Source organism: Panthera pardus, unplaced genomic scaffold (genome assembly GCF_024362965.1).
Source record: "Panthera pardus isolate Hobbes unplaced genomic scaffold, ASM2436296v1 HiC_scaffold_25, whole genome shotgun sequence".
NCBI lineage: Eukaryota > Metazoa > Chordata > Mammalia > Carnivora > Felidae > Panthera > Panthera pardus.
In genome coordinates, this window is record NW_026526821.1 from 65,605,830 (window position 1) to 65,629,609 (window position 23,780).

The following is a 23,780-nucleotide window of genomic DNA, read 5'->3' on the forward strand; positions in this document are numbered from 1 at the left end:
CAAGGGAAAAGGGGTGACATCTCCCCGAGAGCGCCGCATGCCTCCGGCTGGGTTGAGATAAAAGAGTCCAGGTGGGGAGCGAGGTTGCCCCAGACCCTAGATAATTGAACTTCTCTCCCCGCCCCCATTTCTGCCCTTGCAGTCAGCGTCACCGTAGGGGGCAAGCAGTACCTCCTGGGACTCTATGACACGGCGGGACAGGTGAGTGTCTTGGCCCCTGGCCGACATCCCCTTGCCTTTCCTCAATTCAGGGTGGCTGCAAATGGCCTTTGGAAACTGAGGTGTCGAAGAGGGAGGGTGTGTCTGCGAGGGGCCCCTCTGGATCAAATCTTTATTTCTTTTTTCAAGTCAGCAAATTAGGAAAAGGAGAAACACAGGCAAGCACACACAACGCAACAACAAACCTAGCCCAGCCCACCCCATGTGAACCCCTGTGCTATGAAAGTTTTTGCCTGTGTGTGCTTTCTGCATGGTGCCTGGTGTGTGGGTCCCAACTCCTGTTGCAAAGTGGCAGCGGCCAATCATGAAGCGCCCTTATTTTTAGTTGCAGATGACCAGGTCTCCCCCTCACAGCCTCTGTCTGGTCCCTCATTGGAGAGTGGTCTGCCTGCCCGAGGAACCTGATTGGTGCGAAATGGCATCATCTAATATGATGGGAAGGCATTTGGTCCTGGTTATGTTTATTACAACATCATTGCACTCTGGGACTCGAGTCCCTGCAAACGTAATTTGTGGTGTTACCAGAGGACCATAGGGAAAAAAAGAAAAGAAACAACAACCATTCAGCCACTCCCTGGGGTAAGGAGGAAGAGGAAGGGTTAGGAGTTCAGTATGAATCTTGGAGGAAGAGCTTTTTTTTTCTTCCTTAGGAAGGCCAGGTGACTTTGTCTGGGTTTTCTTTGGGAGAGATTATTGTGCAGAAAGAAAATGCACACTCCTCCTGGCAGCCTCTGACCATTAGCAAATCAGAGGTGGCTCCTAAAGGATTAAAGTCTCCTCCCTGTCTCTGTCCCAGCCACCCTCTTCCCAGACCCACTTTTGCTGTGGGGCTGGGATGATTGTGTGTAATGAAGTTTTGTAGAATCCAGCCCTGTGATTAGACATGAAGCCTTGGGCAGAAATTTCCACGTGTCATCCAGACTTGAGTCGTTGAGGCCATGTGAACAGCTGAGGGGCTTAGAGAGTGCTTTGGAGGATGTCTGGTAGTACAGTTTCCTTTTCTATAAAATGTTAGAAAAAATTCCTGTTCATGTAATATATGCCAGATGCTTAGCACTGAGTCTGGCACACACAGGTGCTCAATAAAGGGGAGCTATTCTTTATAGCTTTTCTAGATTCGGATTTCAGAATTGTGGTACCAGGTTAGAGTCTGAAAAAATGTTTTATTGAGAGTGTTTTGATGTGGCTTCTGGTTTCCAAACCGTTAAGTTAGAGGAGCATCCGAGGATAGAGAAACTGTTGGCAGTGCAAGGTGCCAGAGGCTGTCCCCTTTCACCAGACCGTCCTAAGTCAGTACAACCAGTTCTTAGCTTTCCAGGGCCCCTTTTGGATGCCTGCCTTATTGTATTGTAGCTGTTACTTATTCTGTCAGAACGTATGGAGGGCAAGAGGCAGAACTCTGTCAGTTAAGTAAGACCGACTTTTGAGCAACAGAGTAGATAAATAACAGGTTGAAATTACTGGTTGAAAGGAGAGAGGTTTTTAAACATCGTCTCTAATTTTAACTTCTCTCACTAGCACCTCTTCCCTTTTCTCATTTAACTTGTCACCATGACCATTTGTTTGACCACAAGCCCTGTTCAACAGGATGTATGTATGTCAGACCTGTTCTGTGCACCTTTAGACCCAACTAATATTTACTGAGTTCCTTTGACATATCAGGCATGGGACAGCCACATGCAAATATCTTTTTATTTTCTCCACAAAACAACCCCATGAGATAAGTGATATTCTATCTTTGCAGATGAGGAAACTGGGATTCCGAGAAGCTAGGTAGCTGACTTAAGGTTGCACAGCTACTGACGGGTATTGCTGGGATTAGGGCACGGGTCTGAATTTGCCCCAGTTTGAGGTGGTTATACACACAGGAAGCAACAGGAGAGGCTGAGATGCTACCTGGGTTGATTGGATTCCTTGTGTGTCTATAGACACACCTGGAATCTTGATGGCCATTCTCTGAGTGGGGGTCGTATGCAACCGCTACAGAGGAGAGAACCCAGATCCAAAGAATCACCTGAAGTTGGACCCACTCACAAAACCAGGGCTTCCCATAAATCATCGTGATTGCTGTTTGTATTGTATGTATGTTTGTATGTATGTTTGTATTGTATTGTATGTTTGTATTGTATCGTATGATACAATACCAAGTGGGACCAAACTATTAGTAAGGTTCCGATGTTACTGTTTTTACCCAGCGGTCGGACACCTACTCTATCGGCCAAGATGCGTTTTAGGCCCCCTTGGTGTTTTTGCCAGTGTCTGGAACTTTTCCTTTTAGATAAAAGTTAGTGATAATTCATCTTTCAGCATTTAAGGGTTTATTACTAATAAGCAATCTTAGCAATGTAATTATCAATGAGATTAAGTGAGGATTGCCCATTGTCTACCTTAGCACTGTGCTAAGCACCTGGGGACTACAAAAGAATAAGTTTAAGATAGGGCTCTGCCATGGCTGATGATAGGATAAGTAGAAGTGTCTGAACCAGATATCTGTTCATGTGTGTTACATAGGAGATTCCTGTGTTGTCATTAAGATGTGATGCCTCTATGAAGCCATGTTTACAATAAGTAAACACATAGACATGCATACACACGTATACATCCATGTTTAAGCCTTACGGACAGCAGAGGAAAGCCCACGGGCTTTTGAACCAAAGAGACCTGGGCTCAGATCTCCATGTTACTGTACTAGTCGTGCGATTCTAGCTGTATTTAACCTTTGTGATGTAGTAAAATATGTGGACAATTAGAATCTATGCTGCAGTGCTGTAAACTGGCTTAAACTGTTCAATGTATGTGAAAACAGCTGACACTGTTCTTCCCTCATAGTAGATGAGTATAAATATTACAAGAAATTATTGTACTGCACCCTGGTCAGTTTTGTTGGGGCAAGGGGGGTCACAGGTGGAAGAGGATAGTGTATTGTGTTTGGAGTTGACGATAGAAATTCCACTAGATTCCAGATCCTAGAACCTTTTCACTGGAGGTGTGGAGCCAGCTTTGTACTTCCTGATTCCCACAGTCCCCATCACTGGACCCATGGACGCAGTCCAGTGTTCCCTGCTCTAAATGCCCTGTTGTATCAGATGGTTTCCTTTCTTTCTCAGAGCCTGCATCCCCAGTAATGTAAGAGAAACTTTGAAAAACTAAGAGTTCAGTGCACACTTCGAGAGACAAGTGGGGTATGTAGGTTTCAGTTGATTCTACTTTGGGAGGTAAGAAGCGTTGAGGAGGAAGTGCACGGGACTGGAAAGCGCCGCTTTCTCTCCAAAATGCTCGCCCAGAATGTTCACTCGCTGTATTTGAATAACAGCAATAAGGGCCTCCCTTAGGTTGGAACTTAAAGTTTATGTGCTTATTCTTGGTCTCCTCTTTGACCCCAGTCAAGTTCAAAGCCATAGGCAACATTCACCCAGTTTACATACTAGGGAACAGAAGAGATGACCATGGTAGATGACCTTTTGCCTTCTGGAGGAGTCTGCTTCCCCCTTGCCCTCTACCACTATTGGTCGAGAGTGGAGGTGGGGAGGGGGGGTGGGGGGGGTGGAGCGTAGGTTGGGGGAGAGAATGAATGAGTAGGAATGTGAGTGTTTTGGGCAGCTTTAGTCCCTATCATGGGCTCTGCCTGGGCACATCCCTCAATGTCCCCCACACCAGAGGGGAAGCCCCCTCTCTTGGCCAAGCCCCTGGGTGGCCCAGGAGCATCCCTGATGCTTTGACTGCCCAGCGTTTTGGAGTGGAAGTTGAGGGCAGTGGTGCCTTCCTCCTCGCTGGGGCCTTGTAGAGGGGTCTGGCTTCCGGCCTGGGAGTCTCTGCAGCTTCTCCTTTCTTGCCCAGCTTTCAGGACTTCAGGGTAGGCTCTGCAGCAGCCCTCTTGTCCACTCAGGGTGGGACTGGAGAGGCAGTATTTTCCCTCCTGCCCCTGTACTGTTTGGAGCACAGGGGAGGTGGCAAGAGCTCTCACTCTCTGTGCAGATGAGCTGGTGGGGAGCTGCCTGGCAAGCTGCTCTTGAGCTGTGGGCTCCTGGCTGATCTCTTAATCCTTGGCAGGAAGGCAGAACTTGATACCCTAAAGAGGGAAGGACTGGCGCCCAGTTTATCCCAGATCTCGGAATACCCACACTCAGGAGGGTGTGTGTTGGGGGTGCTTTTAGGTTCCCTAAAGTTCCAGATTTAGCCACTGCCTCAGTATGTGGAAGTCCACATGCATGCTTTTGGGTGTGCTGTTGCTATGTCTGTTCACTGAAACACACACACAGGTTCAAGGATGCATACACGAGAGCCATAAATACCCTTAACTTAGGTGTCCCTGGGGTTGGCTTTTCAGTGACAAGTGAGATCTGTTTCTTACTTGATGTAGCCCAGCAGCTGTGGCTGACCTCCAAGCCCTCTGGGTAACCAGGGAAGTACTTTCCCTCCAGAAGGGAATCTCCAGGGGAGGCAGCCTCGGAATGCCCTGACTTCTGTGTGTTTCATGGGGCAGCACCTAAGGGCCTAATATAATGGGAAGGGGCCACGGGGCGGGGTTGGGGGGGTGGCGTGTTGCCACCTCAGGCTCCTCCTGCCTTCAGGCAGGCATCCTCACAGTACCTGCGAACGTACACTTTTGCCCGATGAGGAAATTGAGAGTGAGTAGGCGAATGGAAACTGGACAGAGATGTAATTAGGAGAAAGGTTTTCCTTACCTTGGAGGGGGCCTGCGGGGAGCTTCAGGAGGGCTCGGGGAGCTTCAGGAGGGCTCGGGAAACACCCGCCTGCATTCTGCAGCTTCCGGGTGTCAGCAGCCCCTCACTGCGTCCCTGAAGGGCCTGGGAAGCAGAGTCTGGGAGAAGCCACGGAGTTCCTCCCCAGCCCAGCTTCAACAGGTGAGCTGCTGGCACTAAATATCCCGATTTCCCTTAGTAACCTACTGTAGATTTGTCATCTGTGCGTTTTTCCTAACCTTTTTAGAAGCTATTTATATCTGCAGCCTGCACCACATTACACTGAATGCTGGTTTCCTCCTCTGCATTGGGAAGGTGGATGGCCTCTCTTGGCTCCAAAGCCTCTGCAGTGACTGAATGTCCTGTGCTCCCTTTCTTCTCACTGTGATGTGGGTTTGGGATATGTTAGCTCCGACCGTGGTCCCGCAAGCAGGAGCCTCAGGGCGGGGGCAGTCTGCATCCGTTCTGAATGGTTTGTCTGTGTGCAGGTGGGCCCTGTCCCCTTCCTGGCCATCTGATCTGGCTGGCTCCTCCACTTCTCTCATGGTTTTCTTGAGGCTTATTGCCATTTACGCTCTGGGAACCAAAGCATCCCAGCAGGAGTAGCAGAAGTGGGTGTCATAGGTGTGTTCAGATCCCATCTTCGCGGCTCCTTGTGCAACCTCAAGGGGCCTGAGCATATGTTGTCATTTCTGTGCGTGCCAGGATACGAAAAAGGTAGGAAGCATTGTTTTACAGCTCATGGGTCAGGGGCCTTAGGGCAAACTGGGTGTTTGCGGTTTTGTTGTGGAATTTGGGGTTTCAGGAGAGGAGACCTAACGGCATTAAAATAGGACAAAACAAAGCAGCTTTCCACGGGGGTATCAGTTTCTAGCAGTGACACATATGTTGGCAGCCGCGGGCACTACTACCAAGAGGTCTCAGATACAGAATAGCAAACTGCAAGTTGGAGGGAAGGGAAGCAGTTACAAAGAAAGAAAACCGAGGACCACACAGGTCTTTAAAAGCTAAAGTTCTTGAGTCTCAGCTGGATTTCCTTTCCCTCAGAGGGGCTTGGTTTTGCCCTAATTTGGCAAGCCACGATCCAGGAGCCTCTTTCCTTGCCCTCAGCAGTTTGCTGTTCCTCTTTTACTTTCTGGCAGGCAGCTGCTTCGTACAAGGAAGCGAGGAAATGTGGGAGCGAGCGGGGGAGGCCCTCCGAGGAGGCTAGGTAGCCGTGGACGGTTCATGGGAGCTCTCCCGGGTTCCCTGAGTAGATCCCCTCTGGGGCCGGTTTCTGCTCTCTCTGAGCTCCCTGAGGACCTAGAGCCTTGTCCTTCTTTTTCTCCAGCACGGTTCCAGCACTTAGTCTGGTGCCTGGGGCATGGAAGGGGTACAACAAATACTTCTCAGATTGAGTCGATCCTTAATTTGGCTTCAACTCCTTTCTGCTAAAAGGTTAACCAAAGACTAAGGCGATAGCCCTTAGATGATAGCTTCAGGCACAACCGGTTTCTTGGAGAAAAGTTTTATTTAATACAGAAGTCTCCAAAGTTCAAAGGAGTTATAGCATGGAGGTATGCAGCAGGCATCAGTTATACCCCCACCTAGAGCCCGGGGGCTTTGTGGTCACCGGCGGGCCTGTCTCCCAATACTATCTCTCAGTCTCAGGCCTTTGCAACTTCCCTGAGGCCTTTCACATCTAGAGCTTCTGAGGAGAAGGCAACTTGGCTGTGAAAGGGTGGGTTTTGGATTCTCCAGACCAAATCTGAATCCCAGCTCCTCTTCTCTGGTCCGCTGGCTCTTCCCTCCCTGCCCACTGGGGAGATAATGTCTGCTTCACAGGGTTGCCGTAAGGATTAGAGATGGTGTATGGGATCACCCTGGTCACTCTCAGCCACCATGGACTGAGTACCAGACCCCTGCTGGGAGTGACGGTCCAGACCAGCTTTGGGGGCTCCACACCGGTTCGGTTCGGTGGAGTTGGTGCAGTGCCTGCTCTGTGTTCTGCTCTTCTCTGGGGGAAAAAAGGAGGAGTCAGAACTCTGAAAGGTCTGCCTATGCAGCTGGGAAAGGTCATCCTGTGAAACTGAGTGTTGCACGGTCCCAGCTGAGAAGAGGTGACGGGGATAAGCTCTGTGGAAGATGTAGGCTTGCAGGAGGAAGTGGGAGAGAGTAGAGTATTCTGCTGGTGACTTCCGTGGGCCCCCATGTTACTCTGCCAGGGCCCTTTCCAAGCAAGGGTCTTGACCTGTCGGAACCTCAGTTTTCCTCATCTGTAAAATGGGGACTATAGTTGCATCTCCTTGTGGAGTCATTGGATCAAATCTGAGCTTCCCGGCTCCTAGGCTCAAGGCATTGGGGTAAGGCCAATAGGCAGCCCTGGGCTTGGGCTGTTCAACCTCAGTCACTTCACTCAAGGCCCTTCCACCCCACTGTGTGCAGAACACATAATCTCTTCTCTGTCCCATGAATGAAAACTTGGGGAGCCTTGGATTAAATGAGGTCATGCAGGCAGAGGGTCATGGGGAGCTCATATTCTGAGTGAGGAGGAAGAGCATGGGGAGCACAGGCGTGGGGGGATGTCCCAAATGTGTCTCTGTGGACCCCAGATCCCTGGTATCGGTGTCAGCTTGTAGAGCAGGGCTGATAACTAAATTATGGAGTTTTTCACTGGGTAACTGACAACTCAGTAATTAGAGAGATAATTAATCTGGTGCTGTGTTGCTTGTTGATTTTAATAGAAAGAACACCAGAGTGGGGGAAGGGACTTTATTGTTGTCACTGTTTCTTTTCAAGTGACTGGTGGGAGTAGGGAACCAGCCGCCTCTCTCCCAATCAGCAGACTTGCCAGCCCCGCCCAGACTCAGGATAGAATTTGGGGTTTAATAACGACACACTCTTCACTGAGTGACATTTTTACAGAGCACAAAGCATGTTGCATTTGCATTTACCTCCCAGAGGCCTCTCACCTGCTCTGTGAGTTAAGGAAGTAAGTGGCGTGTACCTCATTTTGCGGGTTCAGAGAGATGATGGCTTGTTCCAGGCCACAAAGCTGGTGACAGGCAACAGCAAGATTCCAGGGCAAGCTGTCCCACTCCAAGCCTTGGGTTCTTTACATTAAATTACCCATGCTAATCAACATGATGGTGTGAAATGTCTCTTTTACATTGCATATATTCTGTTGTTGAATGTTTCATGTGAAAAGTACATTCTGCGTGCAGTCGCTTTTCTATTTTTTCCAAAGTTTGTTTATTTATTTTGAGAGAGTGCGCGCCTGTGCTTCTGCACGGGGGAGGGGCAGAGAGTGGGAGAGGGAGAGGGAGAATCCCAAGCAGGCTCCACACAGTCAGCAAGGAGCTGGACGTAGGGCTTGAACTCATGAGCTGTGGGATCCTGACCTGAAGTCAGATGCTTGACCCACTGAGCCACCCAGGTGCCCCTGGGGTGTGTTGCTTTTCTAGCTAGAAGAGCTGGTAAAATGTGTGGCTATAAGTGGAAGAGGAGGGTTGCCGCTAAAATGGCTCCTGTAAACACTGGATGTGTTTTGTTAATTTGTTCATTTACCTAGAAGGTTAGGGTGTTTTGTTAATTTGTTCATTTACCTACATTCTAGCTTAAAAAGAGCCCCCCCATCCCTCGGGGTGCCTGGATGGCTCTGCCGGTTTAGCGTCCAACCTCTGCTCAGGTCATGATATCACATTTCGGGAGTTCCAGTCCCGCATTGGGCTCTGTGCTGACAGCTCAGAGCCTGGAGCCTGCTTCGAATTCCGTGTCTCCCTCTCTCTCTCTGCCCTTCCCTCGCTCATGCTCTGTCTCTTTCTCCTTCAAAAATAAATAAAAACATTAAAAAATTTTTATTTTTTAAAAAAGAGCCTCCTCCTAGGTGGTACAGGTGAGGGTGTGAAAGGACCTTGGTGCTATTTGCATACGGATGTAGCCTCTGCCCCGGAAGTGGGGCTGGGAAAGTTCTCTGCTGACTTAAGTTGACTCTCCTCTGGGAGGATTCAGGACCGCCCCCCCCCCCCCCCCACCTCTTCGTGTCCTGTTCTGCCTGCTAGCCTTGACTTGGCAGGAACTTGCTGTTTGTGGGCTGGACTGCTGGGCAGGGCAACTGTGACCTGCAAAGGTGCTTTTTCTGTCCCACAGGGGCTGCCTTAGGCCTTTCTTTTCTCCCTGTAGGTGGAAACTCTCCAACTGAAACAGTTTCAAATCTGTATGTCCCACTTACAACTGAATATTCCCTGTTTACAACCTAAGACTGCCTCTCCCACCTGCTGCTCATTTTGCTCACCTTCCTGAGCTGTCCCCATTGACAGCACATCTGCCTGGACCCCCGGATCCTCCAGCCAGTGCTGCAGCCACTGTGGCTGTCAGGATGCAATGACAACATTCATGCAGTCAGTCAGCAAACTTTCCCCGAGTATCACATCTGGGCAGGGAGCTGTGGTAAGGGCAGGGCTTACCGGAGAGGCCGAGCAGTTCAGCCAAGGGGTAGGGCCAACACTGCGTGATGGGAGGGGAACCGGTGCCCGTTCATTGGGGGCCAGAGGGGGCCAGGTTCTGTCCATAGGAGATGAACTGCTCCTAAGAGCTAAGCTCAGTGGGGGTTCTCCAGGTCAAATTATAGGTGGAGAAAGTGCTCAGATTGGATTCTTACATGTACTAGATGCTCAGCAAAAGTTTGAATTACTGCACTGGTTCTCAAATGTGCTCCTCGAACCAAAAGACGTCTCCTAGGAACGTGTTAGAAATCCAGGTTCTTGGGCTCCAACCCAGGCCTCCCGAATCAGAGATTCAGGGACATCTCTGTTAAAACAGACCCTCCAGGTGATTCTGACATGGGCTGAAAAGTCAGAACCACTGAGTTAATGAGTATTTGTGTATTATCTCCTCATACCAAGTCACTCCCCTCCACCCTCCCCTTCCCTCCATCCTCCCACACACTCCCCCTCACTCTGCTGCCCCCCACACTCCCCCTCACGCCACATATATACCACACACATACGCACACCACACACACACCAGACACATGCATACACCCCCCACGTATGTACACACATACTATACACATACACACTGCACACACATAACAGGTGCACACAGATATCACACATGCACCCCTACCTTATACCTTATACACTGTCCCTGGGGTGCAGGGAACATAATTTATTCACTTTTTAACCCCCCACCCCAGCAAACCCACCTCCATACACCCTGTTTCTAGTTCTTTACACATGGTTGGGACTGTCCATATTTGGAAGCTCCCTACTTAGCTCATCTGGTGGAGGTGGGACCAAGGGCACTATCAGGAGAAAATTGAAGCAGAACTTCCTAAGCTGCCCTTGGCTGCATTGATGTGCTTTCTGGCCGAGGGCTGTGCACATAGTAGACTCCATTGGTAATCTTTGATGAGGTCTAAGTGCCAAGGCCTTCTTTTCTCCTCTATTTTAAGCAGCTAGACAGATTGGGGCCTGAGCCTTGCTGTGTTCACTGTGGCTGAGGTTAGCAGTCTGGGTGGTGACAGACCTGCCCCTGAGGACCATGCCAGTTTGGTTTGTGCTAAATTAGTTCCAGAGCAACAGATGAGCTATGACGTCCTTTTGTATCAAAACTCCCCAGGCAGGTCACCAGGAGCGGTTGGAGGAAGGGCTGTTACTCAAACATGCATCTTGGCAGTAATTACTCTGGCTGACCAAAGCTTTCTGTGCTAGTGTCCTCTTCCATTCTCCTGGCTGGCCCTTCCCCCTTCCTTCCTTCCTTCCTTCCTTCCTTCCTTCCTTCCTTCCTTCCTTCCTTCCTTCCTTCCTTCTTTCCCTCCTTCCCCTCTCCCTCCCTCCCTCCCTCTCTTTTTTTCCAAACTTGTTCCAATATAGAAAAAAACATCCTCTGTCAAGTGGCATAATGATTGGGATTATAAATGTGTTGGCTCAAAGCATGCCCCCTCTAAGAGCTGCCAGTGAGAGAGAACATTTACTCCTGATTGTCTGGTTCAATTAAAATTCCATTTATCCCAGCTTACTTTTCAAAGGGCTGTCCTCCCCAGTGAGCTGGTTCGGGGCTCGCATTTATTACCTTAAGGTGTCTTTAGCAGGCTCTGGCTCTGGAGGGATGGAGAAGGGGCTGATGTGAGGGGGAACAGAGGAGAGAGGTGGCAGGATCCCTTCTTCCTTCAGAGTGGGGTGGTGGGGGGGGCGCTTCAGGTCTTTGTCAAGCCTGCAGAAAGTGAGAGGGTCCTTCTGAGACTGAGGCATCCTGTGACCTCTTCCTCTGTGACTCCAGCCATCTTGCAGTTGAACCTCTTTGAATTTCAACTGAGAAATTGTGTATCGGCCACAGTCTAGCATTTGGTCTTACTCATGAATAAACACTCAGCACCCAGATTGTAAGCCCCCAGAAGGGGGCTGCATGTGGTGCCTAGCATTTAGCACAAGGTTGGGGGATCCCATAGGAGCCAGGTGAGTGTGGGATTTAGGGGAATCTGTCGGAAAGATTATTGTGGAAAGAACCTTTCTGATGAGTTGACGTCCCCTCCATGTTAGCTTTCTTATCAGCTTGTTTTAAAGGGGATTCTGATCTGTCTGGACATCATTGAAGGTCTTTAAAATCAGATTATAGGTGGTCATTTTAAAGCATCGCCCATTTAAGCATAATAGAACGCATTTCTTAACTCATAGTGTCCATTAGCAGAAAAGCTGCTGGGTCTATTTGGTTAAGATATTGACCAAGATGTGAACGGGTACTCTGGCAAGTGTGGATCTATAGGAGCCCTCGAGTGTGTTTTATGTCAGGCGTCCCTCCAGAGTGTTCTGTGGCACTCTGTTAAAGGCAGGGGGAGGGGGAGAGCGAGTGGACTGACTTGTTCAGCTCAGCCTCAGTAGGAAAGGAGACACCAATGCTGCCTGCTCCCCTGTGGGGAGCTGTGACATCTTGCTGCCCCCACCTAACAGGGCAGTGTGGAAGCATCACAGTCTGGGCAAGCTGGTGTTGGGAAGAAAGTGATTCTTTAGAAATTCCTGGTGGACCAGACTGTTCAGTGTATGCATTTACTTCTCCTTCCTTTTTAAAAATTGGGATTCAGTTCACATTCAGGGTTTTATATATTTGCAAAGTCGTGCAATCATCACCACTATTTAATTCCAGAACATTCTCATCATCCCCCGAAGAAACCCTATACGCATTAGCAGATACTATCCGTTCTCCTCTCCCCTCAGCCCCTGGCAACCACTAATCTACTTTCTGTCTCTATGGATTTGCCTGTTCGAGACATTTCCTATAAATGGAATCCTACAATATTCGGCCTTTTGTGTCAGGCTTCTTTCACTTGATGTAATGTTTTCAAAGGTCATCCATGTTATAGAATGGATCAGTAGTTCATTCCTTTTTATGGCTGAATAATCTTTGTCTTTCTTTCCTTTCTATTCCTCTTTGTCAATCTTTATTACGTGGACACTGTCCAAGGCTCTGGGAACCAGCTTTTGGGTTCTGAGGCAGAAAGTTAAGGTCTACCGCCTGTGTGCTCCTGGTACTGTTTTCACCCCTGCCTCATGGAGTGGTGGGGCTGGTCTCCCCTCTCCCCTTCCAGTGTTCTGGTTCTGTCAGTACTTCTGATCATTGTCTCCTGCCCACTCCCTACCTTTATGTCTTTACTCACCAGATATCAGAGTACCTGTTAAATACAGGTGAGGTGCAGAATAAAGACCCATTAGATAGGAATTTAGAGTCAAGTGGGAAGAGAAGATGTATACAGATGACCAAAATGCGAGTAGAAATGGGATGTGCCATGAGAAGGTGGAAATGGCAAAGCATGAGGGCTGACATCAATTGTCTTTTTGGTTGGCCACTTGCCCAGAGCCTCACAGATAAGCGGGGCCGTTGAGATTCAGAAACACGATCCAGGTACTCACGGATCATTGGGTCCATGGGTCCAATTTGTGTTAACTCATAAGAGATCCAGATATAAATGAGGTTGCCAAAGGATTAATTTACCATGTGGTCTCGGTGGTAACATAGACGTAAGACATAAACCAAAAGCTCACAAAAAGAAGAAAAGCATACCGAAGTCCCCCCCCCGCCGCCCTTTATCCGTGGTTTTGCTTTCCACAGCTTTGGTTACCCGTGGTCTGGAAACTGTGGTCTGGAAACATCCTCCTTCTGACATATCGTCAGAAGGTCAGTAGTAGCCTCACAATGCCTACGTCTTTCACCTAACTCTGTCTCGTCGGGTAGGCATTTTATCATCTCATATCATCACAAGAAGGGGAAGGACAGTACAGTAAGATATTCTGTGGGAGGGAGAGACCACTTCACATAAATGTCATTATAGTATATCGTTTTATTTTATTTCGTCGTGAATCTCTCACTGTACCTTATTTATGACTTAAACTGTATCATAAGTATGTGTGTACAGGTCTAGTACAGGGTTCAGTTCTCCGCAGTTTCAGGCATCCCCTGGGAGTCTTGGGATGTATCCCCATGGATAAATGGGGACTGCTATAGCCAGTGAACATCCAATACGCAGAGATATGCAAATAAAAACTAGTAAGCAAAGATATGCAAATACAGACTTTTGATTTTACCTATCAAATTGGACAAGTTGGAAACTTCGATACCCAGGAGTCAGAGAAGCTGATGCTCTGTGCACCGTTGTTGAGAGTAAAACTGGACCCAAATTGTTTGGGGGTTAATTTGGCAAAGACCATGTCAGTGACCCATTCCTATGAATTTACGCCAAGGAAGCATTCAGAGTACACAGAGATTTACATGAAACTATGTATTTCACAGCGATTTTTATAATAGTGATAAATTATAAATGCATCAATGCGGAGTAAAAAGGGATTTGTTAAATGACAGCATGATGTGTATTAGAATAATCACAGCCATTAAAGACGGCTTTCAACAAATATTTAAAGATACGTGAAAAGGCTAATGGTGTGTTAAGTGTGAAAAGCAGGAATCAAAACTATATATAGCATGATTACAACTTTGAAAAATATGCATATATGTAATATGTGAAGAAAAAATTGGAACAAAATTGTCAAAATGTTAGTGTTTGGCTCTACATGGTGATATTGAATATTTTTAGAAATTTACTTCTTTGTACTGTATGCTAGTTTTCTCCAATTTTTTAAAAAGTCATTTCATTTTTATTAAGATTGTATAGGCACACAGTTTAAAGACCCAACAATTCTGTGAGATCTTATTATGGAGAAACAAAAGATCCCTCTCCACTTCCCTTACAGAAAAGCCATTTCTTACTCCAATTTAACTCTTAGCTGTTGGGGCGCTTGGGTGGCTCAGTTAGTTAAGCGTCCAACTTCAGCTCAGGTCATGATCTCACAGTTTGTGAGTTCAAGCCCCGCGTTGGGCTCTGTGCTGACAGCTAAGAACCTGGAGCCTGCTTCGGATCCTGTGTCTTCTTCTCTCTCTGCCCCTCTCCTGCTCACACTCTGTCTGTCTGTCTGTCTCTCTCTCTCTCTCTCTCTCAAAAATAAAAAAACATTAACTCTTGGCTGTTTATTTTGGTAAAAAAAATACCCTCTTTTGACTTCACAACATGAATGATGAGGCTTTAGCTCTTTCACACATGCCTTCCACCTGCCATCCACCCTTTCACAGTAGCTAGAGTGTAATTTGTGTTTGATCATTAATCAGTATTTGTATTTTTATCGCTGTGTTGTCTTAGCTGAGCCATGTAGTGTACTATAATTATTCTTCCCTTCTGTACCACTTTTTGTTCCCTGGAATTAATAATTGTCTTGCTTCTTGCCTTGCTTTTTTCACTGCATGTTTCCCTGCTTCACTCCAAACTTGCCTTTCCATGCAATCAAGCATATCATATATTCTATCAGTTTCTTCTTGGATACATCCTTTGTGAGACTTCTGATGTGTTTCAATCTGGGCTGGTTACCTCTAGCCTGCTGCACAGCTTGGGATTTCCCTTCATTATTAGTGGGATTCTCTTGGGATCTATGTCTTGGATTGGATCTCTTTTTTTCTTTTTCTTTTCTTTCTTTTTTTAAAGTTTATTTATTTTGAGAACGAGAGAGAAAGATTTGGGTAGGAGCAGAGACAGGGGAGAGAGAGAATCCCAAGCAGGCCCTGCACTGTCAGTGCAGAGCCTGATGCGAGGGTCAGACCCACAAATCGTGTGATCTGTGACCTGAGCTGAAACCAAGAGTCGGATGCTTAATTGACTGAGCCACCCAGGTGCCCCTCTTTTTGTAGTTTTCATGTCCTCTCGGTTTATTCCCTCATTCTGCTGGAGTATATCTTTTATTAATTTTCTGAGAAAAGGTGCACTGTAGGCAAAACTTTTAACACCTGGTATTTTTCAAAATGTTTTTTATTTCCTTTATACCTGACTGACAGTTTGAAAATAGATTGGAAATCTTTTTTTTTTTTTTTTTCCCTTTCTGAGTCTTGAAGGCATTGCTCCATTGTCTTCTAGCTTCAATGTATGCTATTGAAAGGTCTGATGCCAGTCTGATAGTTGATTTGTTGTCAAGAACCTGGTTTTCCTCTCTGGAAACTTTTAGGATCTGCCATTTTGCCCTCCTGAAATTTCATAAACATGGGCTTTGGGGTAGGATCCAGCTGGCTTTCATGGACCCTTTCAATCTGGAAACTCATGTCCTTCAGTTCTGAGAAACTTTCTTGGTTTATTTCTTTGATCTCTTTGTTTCCAGTTAATCTTTTCTGTTATACTAGAACTCCTAGTATTTAGATGTTGGAGTTCTTGGGCTGGTCCTCTATTTTTTTTATTTGCTCCCTCTGTGTCTTTTTATTCTATTTTGGGGAGAGTTCCTCAATTTTATCATCCACCCCTTCAGTTGTTTCTTTAAATGTGATTCTATTTTTAATTTTTAAGAGCCTTTTCCTGTTCTTTAGATGTTCCTTCCCACCCCCACCCCCCACCCCCTTTGGCATCTTCTAAGTCTGGTTTGTCTTACTTTTTTGATTGAGCATCTTCTTTAATTTTTCTGAGGATATTAATGATAGTTATTCAAAGTTTTTGTCTCCCTGCAGAGTATCACATTTTGGTCTCCGTCTTCCATGGTCGTTCCTCAGAGGTCCATTCATGTTTGTGAGAGTGGCACTGGGACATGTGGGAAGCTCTGTGTGTGAGTCCAGCTGGCTGACTCTGGCCTTTACTGAAGTTCAGGGTTTCCCCACCTCAGCACTACTGATATTTTCACTGGAAAATTCTTTGTTGTGGGGAACTGTCCTGTGTATTGTAGGACATTTAGCAGCATCCCTGGCCTCTTCCCTCTAGGTTCCTGTAGCACCCCACCCCAGTCATGACAATCAAAAGTGTCTCCAGACATTGCCAAATGTTCCCTTGGGGCAACATCACTCCTCACTATCCCTGGCACCCCCAGTTGAGAACCACTGCTAGGGGTGATCTGTCGGAGCCTTTTCATTGGGGAAACTTTAACATCAGATTTTGGCCTTTCCTCTTGGGCTGCCACTGTTCTGGGAGGCGAGTGCAGGAAGCAGAGTGGGAGGCTTAATTTGTAGCACGTGCTCTGGACTTGTGTTCAGTATGTTCAACTGGACCTTGTCCTCCCATCCGGGAGCCCTCTGTTCTACCCTTCCCAGACGCTCAATACCTCTGCCTTTTGTCAAGGTTGGGGAACGTGCTCACTGTGATAGGGGAGTGGAATCTGGGATTTAACTGCTTCTCAAGCAGACTCACTTCATCCTCTTGTTTGTGGCTCCAGCTTCAACCCATGTCAGAAGAACATGCCGCCACTGTTCCTGCACCTTCAGGGGCTTCTGTCATGCAGGATGGGTGCTTCCTGGCTTTCCCCTCATTGCTGGTCCCCTGAGTCTGTTAAGTCCCTTCCTACTCAGTCTTTTGCATCCCAGCTTCTAAAATTGGGTGGCTCTCGTCTCCTTTTCTGTTTGCTTTGTCCCTGTGGCTTTCTGCCTTTTCTTTTCTTTTTCTTTTCTTTTTTTTAATTACTGTCATGTTAGGAGATTTTGGAGCGATCTGAGATAAATGCATGTGTTCAGTTGGCCTTAACTGATTTAACTGAAGTCATCCCCATTTTTTTATATAATTAGAAAACATGAATACAAAGAACCTAGTTACAGCGATGGGTATTCTTTGCCTGCTATCCAGTGTACCTTTCCTTAGCATCGAGCTACTTGGGAAAATGAATTCAGAAGAGGGTTGCTTGGGATGGAGGCTTTGGAGCACACAGAGTTAGAAGTCTTAGAGGGAATTTGTATTTTATCTGGGTCCTGGATCCCCGTGATGAACTTTTGCTTCCACGTGAGAGTGTGGACTTCTAGTGACCAGAATTTGTGTGTCCGCCACATCCAGCATCTTACCGCCAGGCAGAGCCGAGTGGACACTGATACTCTAATTATGCAATTTCTCCTTTGCTAGACTCTGGGTAGAGTCTGTATAGACCGTGACTTTTCACTTAACCTATGTTTCAGCCAGGCCAGTTTTAAAACATACCGTATTAGGGTACAGGCTTTCCTTAGTTACATTTTAGTCCCCTTGATTAGATTTGGGTGTTTTCCAGTGTGACCCACACTGCAGATGACTAGAACGACTACGGTTTGATTTTCATTTATCTAATTCTCAAAATGTAGCCTCATGTCAGATTCTTGGGGTGTCCTACCATAGTTCCCCTTGATTTGTTAACTACACCTACAGGTATTAATGACAGTGGGAGGTGGGAAGGAACACTCCCAGCTCAGGGGATGGTAGGGAGAGGATCTGGACGGTTTTCTTAGGTGAGGAGATGGCGTGTGTGTGTGGGTTAGGATGAGGAGAGGACACGGGAGACAAGGTATTCTGAGTCAAGAGAAAAGCCCAGAAGGAGGTGCACAGGAGAGGAAAGAGAGGAGCAGGCTGCTTCCACTGGGTGGTCCCCAGAAAAGCCCATAAACATAAGTTAGGAAGGGAATCTGATGTCAGCTGGGGCTGGCCTCCAACACCAGGCTAAAAAGGGTTTAGAGTTTCTAAGGGGTACTGTGAAGGCCAGGGAAGTCATCTGAAGATCTGTGCCATGCTTGGGACACTTCTACAGATGCATTAGGTAATATGGAATTTTCCATGCAGCCTTTTCTAGTACTCAGGGGTGGACCAGTTATCTCCTCTCTGAACTCCTGTGCCACTTAGCATATGTATCTCCAGTCATTAACTTTGTGCCTACATTTGAGGCCTTCTTTGGACTCGTTCATCCCATTTAACCATAACAACGACCTTCTGAGGTAGGTGATATTAACCTACCCGTCCCCTGCCTTTTTTTTTTTTTTAAATAAATGAGAAAACAGACTCAGAGACACTGAAATAACCTCTACAGGTTACCCGCACTGCCCACAAGAGGCGAAGCTGGACCTCAGACCAGGCCCTCTGGTTCCCCACGTGTAATCCACTATTCTAGGGCCTTCCCCTTGCTGCCAGTGTCTTATTCAATCGCTTGACTTCCCTTAAGGGAGCTGTGCGCTGTTGGATTTTCCAGGCAGCACATAACACACTCAGTAAAGGAGTTGACATGCTGGTCCATGGGCTCCGACAGGACTCCCCTTAGTGGGGTGCACAGGGTGGGCTCAGAGCTGGAACCACATAGGTTCCTGTGCAGTTTGACTGGACTGTAGGGCCCACACCTCTAAGTTTGAAAGCTACGCTACCTCCTCCCCCTCCCCCCTCCTCCCCACCCCCTGACCGGCCCAGCTGCTCCCGGGGGACTTTCGACACCACTTCACCTAGTGCCCTGGGCTCAGCTGCTGTCCTCGGTGCCCTGGAGGGCGGGATCACTGCACCTGTCCCAGCGCTGCCTCCAAGGGTTTTGTGAGGATACGCCAAAGAGAATGGCATTTATCTGGTGCTTTTCTTACCAAGTTTTATTGTTGCCAGCTTCCTCGTCTGCCTGTAGTGTTATTTCTCTTTGATTTTGTTTCTCTGGCTCTGTTTGCTTCAGTACATGTCCCATCTCCCTAGTCAGGTTCTTTATAATGGGAAGTCCTGCTTCTGGATTGGCTGAGCTTCTTGGAACACACAAAATTGCTGGTGCAAACGTGTGTGTCTGATTTCCGTTTTACAGCCAGCCACCGAAAACTGCCTTTGGCTGTGTGCACTGTGGTGGCCATGTCATAGTCCACGTGTGTGTGTGACACTTTTTCACTGCTCAGGTCTCATTAGCCTTTGTTTTAGAAAACATACTTGAGGGGCGCCTGGCTGGCTCAGTTGGTTAAGCGTCCCACTCTTGGTTTCGGCTCAGGTCATGATCTCACAGTTCTGAGATCGAGCCCTGCATCAGGCTCCACCCTGACAGCGTGGAGCCTGTTTGGGATTCTCTCTCTCCTTCTCTCTCTGCCCCTCCCCCCCCAAATAAATAAATAAACTTAAAAAAATAAAAATAAAAAACACACTTCAGGTGTATTGGTGCAGCTGTATTCAGTCCTTGTCTGCCATGTAAACATACGCATTTCTTAAACGAGCAAAACCACTCAGTGTGCTTTTCACAAAGTCGATTTTACCCTCAACCCTCATTTGCCACCTGTTTATTCCTCTGCCCCAAATCGGCTGAAATAAATGGCGAAGGAGCACCACTGGGCATGGTCCTAAGCTAGCGGCCACCACGTACACTAAGTGCCGTTCGTACTCAGTCTTCCCAAAGCTTAGTCCATTTTATAGATAAAGGAAACAGAGATGGTGAGTAACTTGCCCAAGGCCACACAGCTAGTAAGCCTGTGAGTCAAAGATGCAAAAGGTCTGTGTACCAAACCCATGATCTGCTGCCTGGTTAAAATAAAGGGGCTAAGAGGGCCTAAACTCGTTCTTAGGAATGCATTCCTGCCTCACTTCTGCCCCACTCTCCTGTGCCTCTGGACACGTGATGGGCTTCTTCAAGCCTCAGCTTCCTCATCTGTAAAGTGGGAGCTGCCCTATCTCATAGGCTAATGGTGCTGGTTCAGTGGGAGAGCTGGCGTTCTCGTGAAAGCAGAAGCAAGCTGCTTTTCTCAGGTCTGGGAAGTGAAATAAGGCTGGAATAAGGTGGTACAGTTACATGCTGCAGGCTTGGAAGGGCTTTGCTGGGAACCTTCTGTCATACAGAGATGGGGGTGGGGCGGGGGGAGTGGATGAGGGAAGTAAAGCAGAATGGGTAGTGTCAGGGGTCTAGAACACGCACAAAGGAGGATAAGCCTGCTCAGCACCGTGGGGGAGTGTCATGGTGACCTAACCCCGGATGTTTCTGCCATGTGCAATATCTCCCTGAATTTCGGAGAAATCTCCATGAGAGAGAGAGAGAGAGAGAGAGAGAGAGAGTGTGTGTGTGTGTGTGTGTGTGTGTGTGTGTACATGTACATGTGCATACCCACAGGGTCCCGGTCTTGCATACTTGTGGACCTGTGTGTGTTTTTTGGAAATTAAGGTGCAACTCACACAGTGTAAAATTCCTCATTTTAAAGTGTGCAGTTCAGTGGCATTTAGTACATTCACCTCTGCCTGGCTGCAGAACTGTTCTGCAGCCCAACGTAAAGCGTGTGTCTTTTTAAAAGGGTCTGTTCCATGAAAGTGTGTTTGCACACTACATTCGGTTGTCCTGATCTTAACCGCCTGCCCAGAGATCTTCCTCGTCCTCCGATGGCAGATTGCACTGTATGTTTGGCCAAGGAGTGTGGTTCAAGTACTCAGATTCCAAATGGGCCTGTTAGTCACGGTTTAACCCCTCCACGCAGTTTGGCTGCCTCATCCCGGCATGGAGGAAACCAGTGTTTCAGGCTTAATCAGAGTGCAGTTCCCAGGGCCTTCTCTTGCTGCTTGACTGCTTGGCTTCCTAGTATATTAAAAGCCCAGGAGTAAACATATACGTCAATGAAAGTCTTCAGACTCCCTAAAGGTATTCCCTGGCCTCAAAAGCAGAGAAAGGCAGGCGTTAGTCCACAAATGGTGTTTCCTCTGGCTTTGGCCCATCCATAATCCCAGTTCTGTGTTGGCTGTCTGTGTTCCATGTGTGGTCCCCCACAGCCCCTCCTGTGAGAAGCCCAGGATACCTGTAGCCCAGATGTTGAGGGCTGCTCCATGGAAGTGTCAGTCCTGGTACTCATATACGCCTCCCTCTGTGTAGCTAGTCTTGGGGTGACACCTACTCCAGTGTGATGCAGGGACCACAGCACTGGCTGATGTAGGGGGCCATCCCCATATAGTCTCCATGAGCTGCAGAGATGGGGCCAGTGAGTGGCAAATCCTTGCATATTGACTGGGGGTGGATGGGAGGAGGGAGAGATAGAGAAGAGGAGGAACAGCAGGAGAAGAATAAGAAGGTAGCTACCTTGGATAATCTGGGGAATACTTCATTCTGATTGGACTGCTTAGGTCCTGTGCCCATCCCAGAACCAATGACTATAGCCCAGGGGCAGGCAACAAGCCCCTTAGAAAATCCAGACCTACTTCATTCTGGTTGGACTACTTAGGTGCCCACCCAGGAACCAATGGCTTTGACCAGACCGTGCCGAATGAAACTCCGTGATCGGTTTAGCCCAACTAGGAGTTCTTTTAGCTTAGTGTGGAGTCAGAATCACTGGAGGCATGTGTCTGGGTAGAGGAGAGATGGGTCTGAACTCCATCAGTTTTGGAAAGGAGGAAGTAGAAGGGTGCTGGATAGACAGTCAACAGTATCCTCCTTACCTAGGTAAAATAAATGTCAAGACAATGAAAAAAGACAGTGGTGAAGAACAGTAGCAGGAACTAAAAATGCTGAAAGTGCCTCAGTCTGAGGCTCTACTCTTTAGCTTCCATTATTCAGGCGGATGGGTTGGACCCATTGGTGCAACATTAGAAAAAGAGCCCTGTTCGCAGGAGACAGTTTGATTCTTGGCTGACAGCAGTGACAGCAATATGAGAAGTTAGCCTGGAGAATCGAGACACCTGATCCACCTTTTCCAGCTTTGTAGCAAGCCCAGCGCAGGCCAGCCGTGAGCCGGCTGCAGTGTACCTTTCGGACTTCACCTTCCCACGCACTGCCCTCGTTCAATTCAACAAGAATTTAATAAGCAACTACTATAAGCCAGGCATTGAATTGTCCCTGCCTCAGGGAGTCTGTGGAGGATACAGATGAGAAGGGAGGCAGTGCTATTACGTTGTGAGAAATGAGACGGCAGGAGAGGCCCAGGGTGCTGTGGAAACGCAGAGCAGTGGACGCTAAACCTGAATCGCGGGTTCAGAGAAGGTTTGCTGGATACAGAGATTTTGTGACCAACGCCTGGAAGATGAGTAGAAGCCGCCCAGGTAAGGAAGTCCGGGAGGGGAAGGACAGTGAGTAGCTGGGCAAGGGGCTGTCTTACCAGGTATTGGGGACCGGCTTGGGTCCGATTGGGTGGTGATATCTTTTACTGAGATGGTGAACACGGGAGGAGTTGCAGATTTGAAGTGGAAGAAATAAGTACAGTGCAGAAATGTCGCATTTGAGATGCTTCTGATTCCGCCAAAAGGAAGCATCTAGAGCTGGGCCAGGAATTCAGAAGGCAGAGAGCTCCTTCAGATACACTTTCCTGACCATGTACTTGACCTCTCAAGCATAACACATCCAGCACTGGTCTCTTGAGTTTTCTCTGTGGTGTGCTTCTCCACCCACAGGCTTCCTTCCTGTAAAAGACATTATCCATCCATCCAGCTGCATGAGCTGGACCCTGGATTCATCCAGAGACCTCTCTGACATTCAACCCCACACCCAGCCCATCCACCCAAGGCTGAGTCCGCTTCCAGGGTAGATCTAGAATCCACCATTTCTCTAGTTGTCAGCGGCTACCACTTAGTCTGTGCCATCACCACTGTCTTCTCTCACCTGCATTACTGCAATGGCCTTTCTCCGCTACTCTTGTCTACCTCTAATTCACTCTCCACAAAGCAGCCTGAATTGCCTTTTTAAAAAACAAATTTCCGTGACTTTGTTTTCTGAACTTTTAAATGACTTTCCTTCCACTGCAGCAGGCTCTAAGGATCCAGGATGGCTACCCCTCCTACCCCCCTTGTACCCCCCTTGTCTGTCACTCTGGCCTTCCCCCCCCCCCTCCCCCCCCCCCCCCCCCCCCCCGGGCCCTCAGCATCTACCCTGGCGTTTCTGCCTCAGGGCTTTTGCACACATGCACACACTGGCCTGTATCTGGCTCCTTAAAGTGTCCCACAGAGCTCACGTTAGGTGTTGATTCTTCCAAGAGGTCTTTCCAACTGACTCTGGTCTTCCTGGCTGCTCTCTCTCCTAGTACCTGGCTCTTGTCCCTCAATGCAACTATCCCGATTTGCATGTCATGTCACTTCTGTCTTATTTTGTTAAATGCCTGGCTCAGTGCCTTAACTATATCAGACCCATCTCCCCTTTTTATAACGAATGCGTCTCCTTTCCTTATCCTCAAATGAAATCTACAGGAGGTATAACCTCTCTCTGCATATAATTTTAAGTCAGTGTAACATCTTATGCTATGTAGGAGAGTAAAAGGAAGTAACTCACAATAAAAATGTTTATTTCAGTATTAAAACCTAAGTTCCGAGGGCTGAGTACTCCACAGATCACAGTGAAGTAGTCAGAAGCCTACACCTGTAGGTGGAATTGCCATCAATGCACAGCCATAGATGTTGACTAGCGTAGTTGTGTTTTATTGGCGGTTCCAGGCTAAGAGCGATAGTGCGAGTGGCTTGCAGTTTTCTACAATGATAAGCAACTCCTGTAATGTCTTGAACAAAATAAAGTACAGTCTACCTTTCTCCTTCAATTTGCCCTGAAATTACCTTCCTAGAAAATTCATTAAAACTGTGCAACAAATACTTTATGCTCTTTATATACAACAGAGTTAGGTCCCGGATTCAGGTTATTATCAAAGGGTTTTTCATATTCATCAATGCCTGGCAGTATGCTC

At 47.7% G+C, this 23,780-nt stretch overlaps 1 protein-coding gene across 3 annotated transcripts in view; it reads left to right on the forward strand.

Annotated features, from left to right (window-relative positions):
• Positions 1-23,780, forward strand: part of RHOQ (ras homolog family member Q) — a 38,451-nt gene that overhangs the window by 1,049 nt on the left and 13,622 nt on the right. For all 3 annotated transcript variants that reach the window (XM_019413555.2, XM_019413473.2, XM_019413399.2), the window contains exon 2: positions 143-201. In XM_019413555.2, the coding sequence (XP_019269100.1) occupies positions 143-201 (59 nt within the window). The remainder of the gene's footprint in view (positions 1-142; positions 202-23,780) is intronic.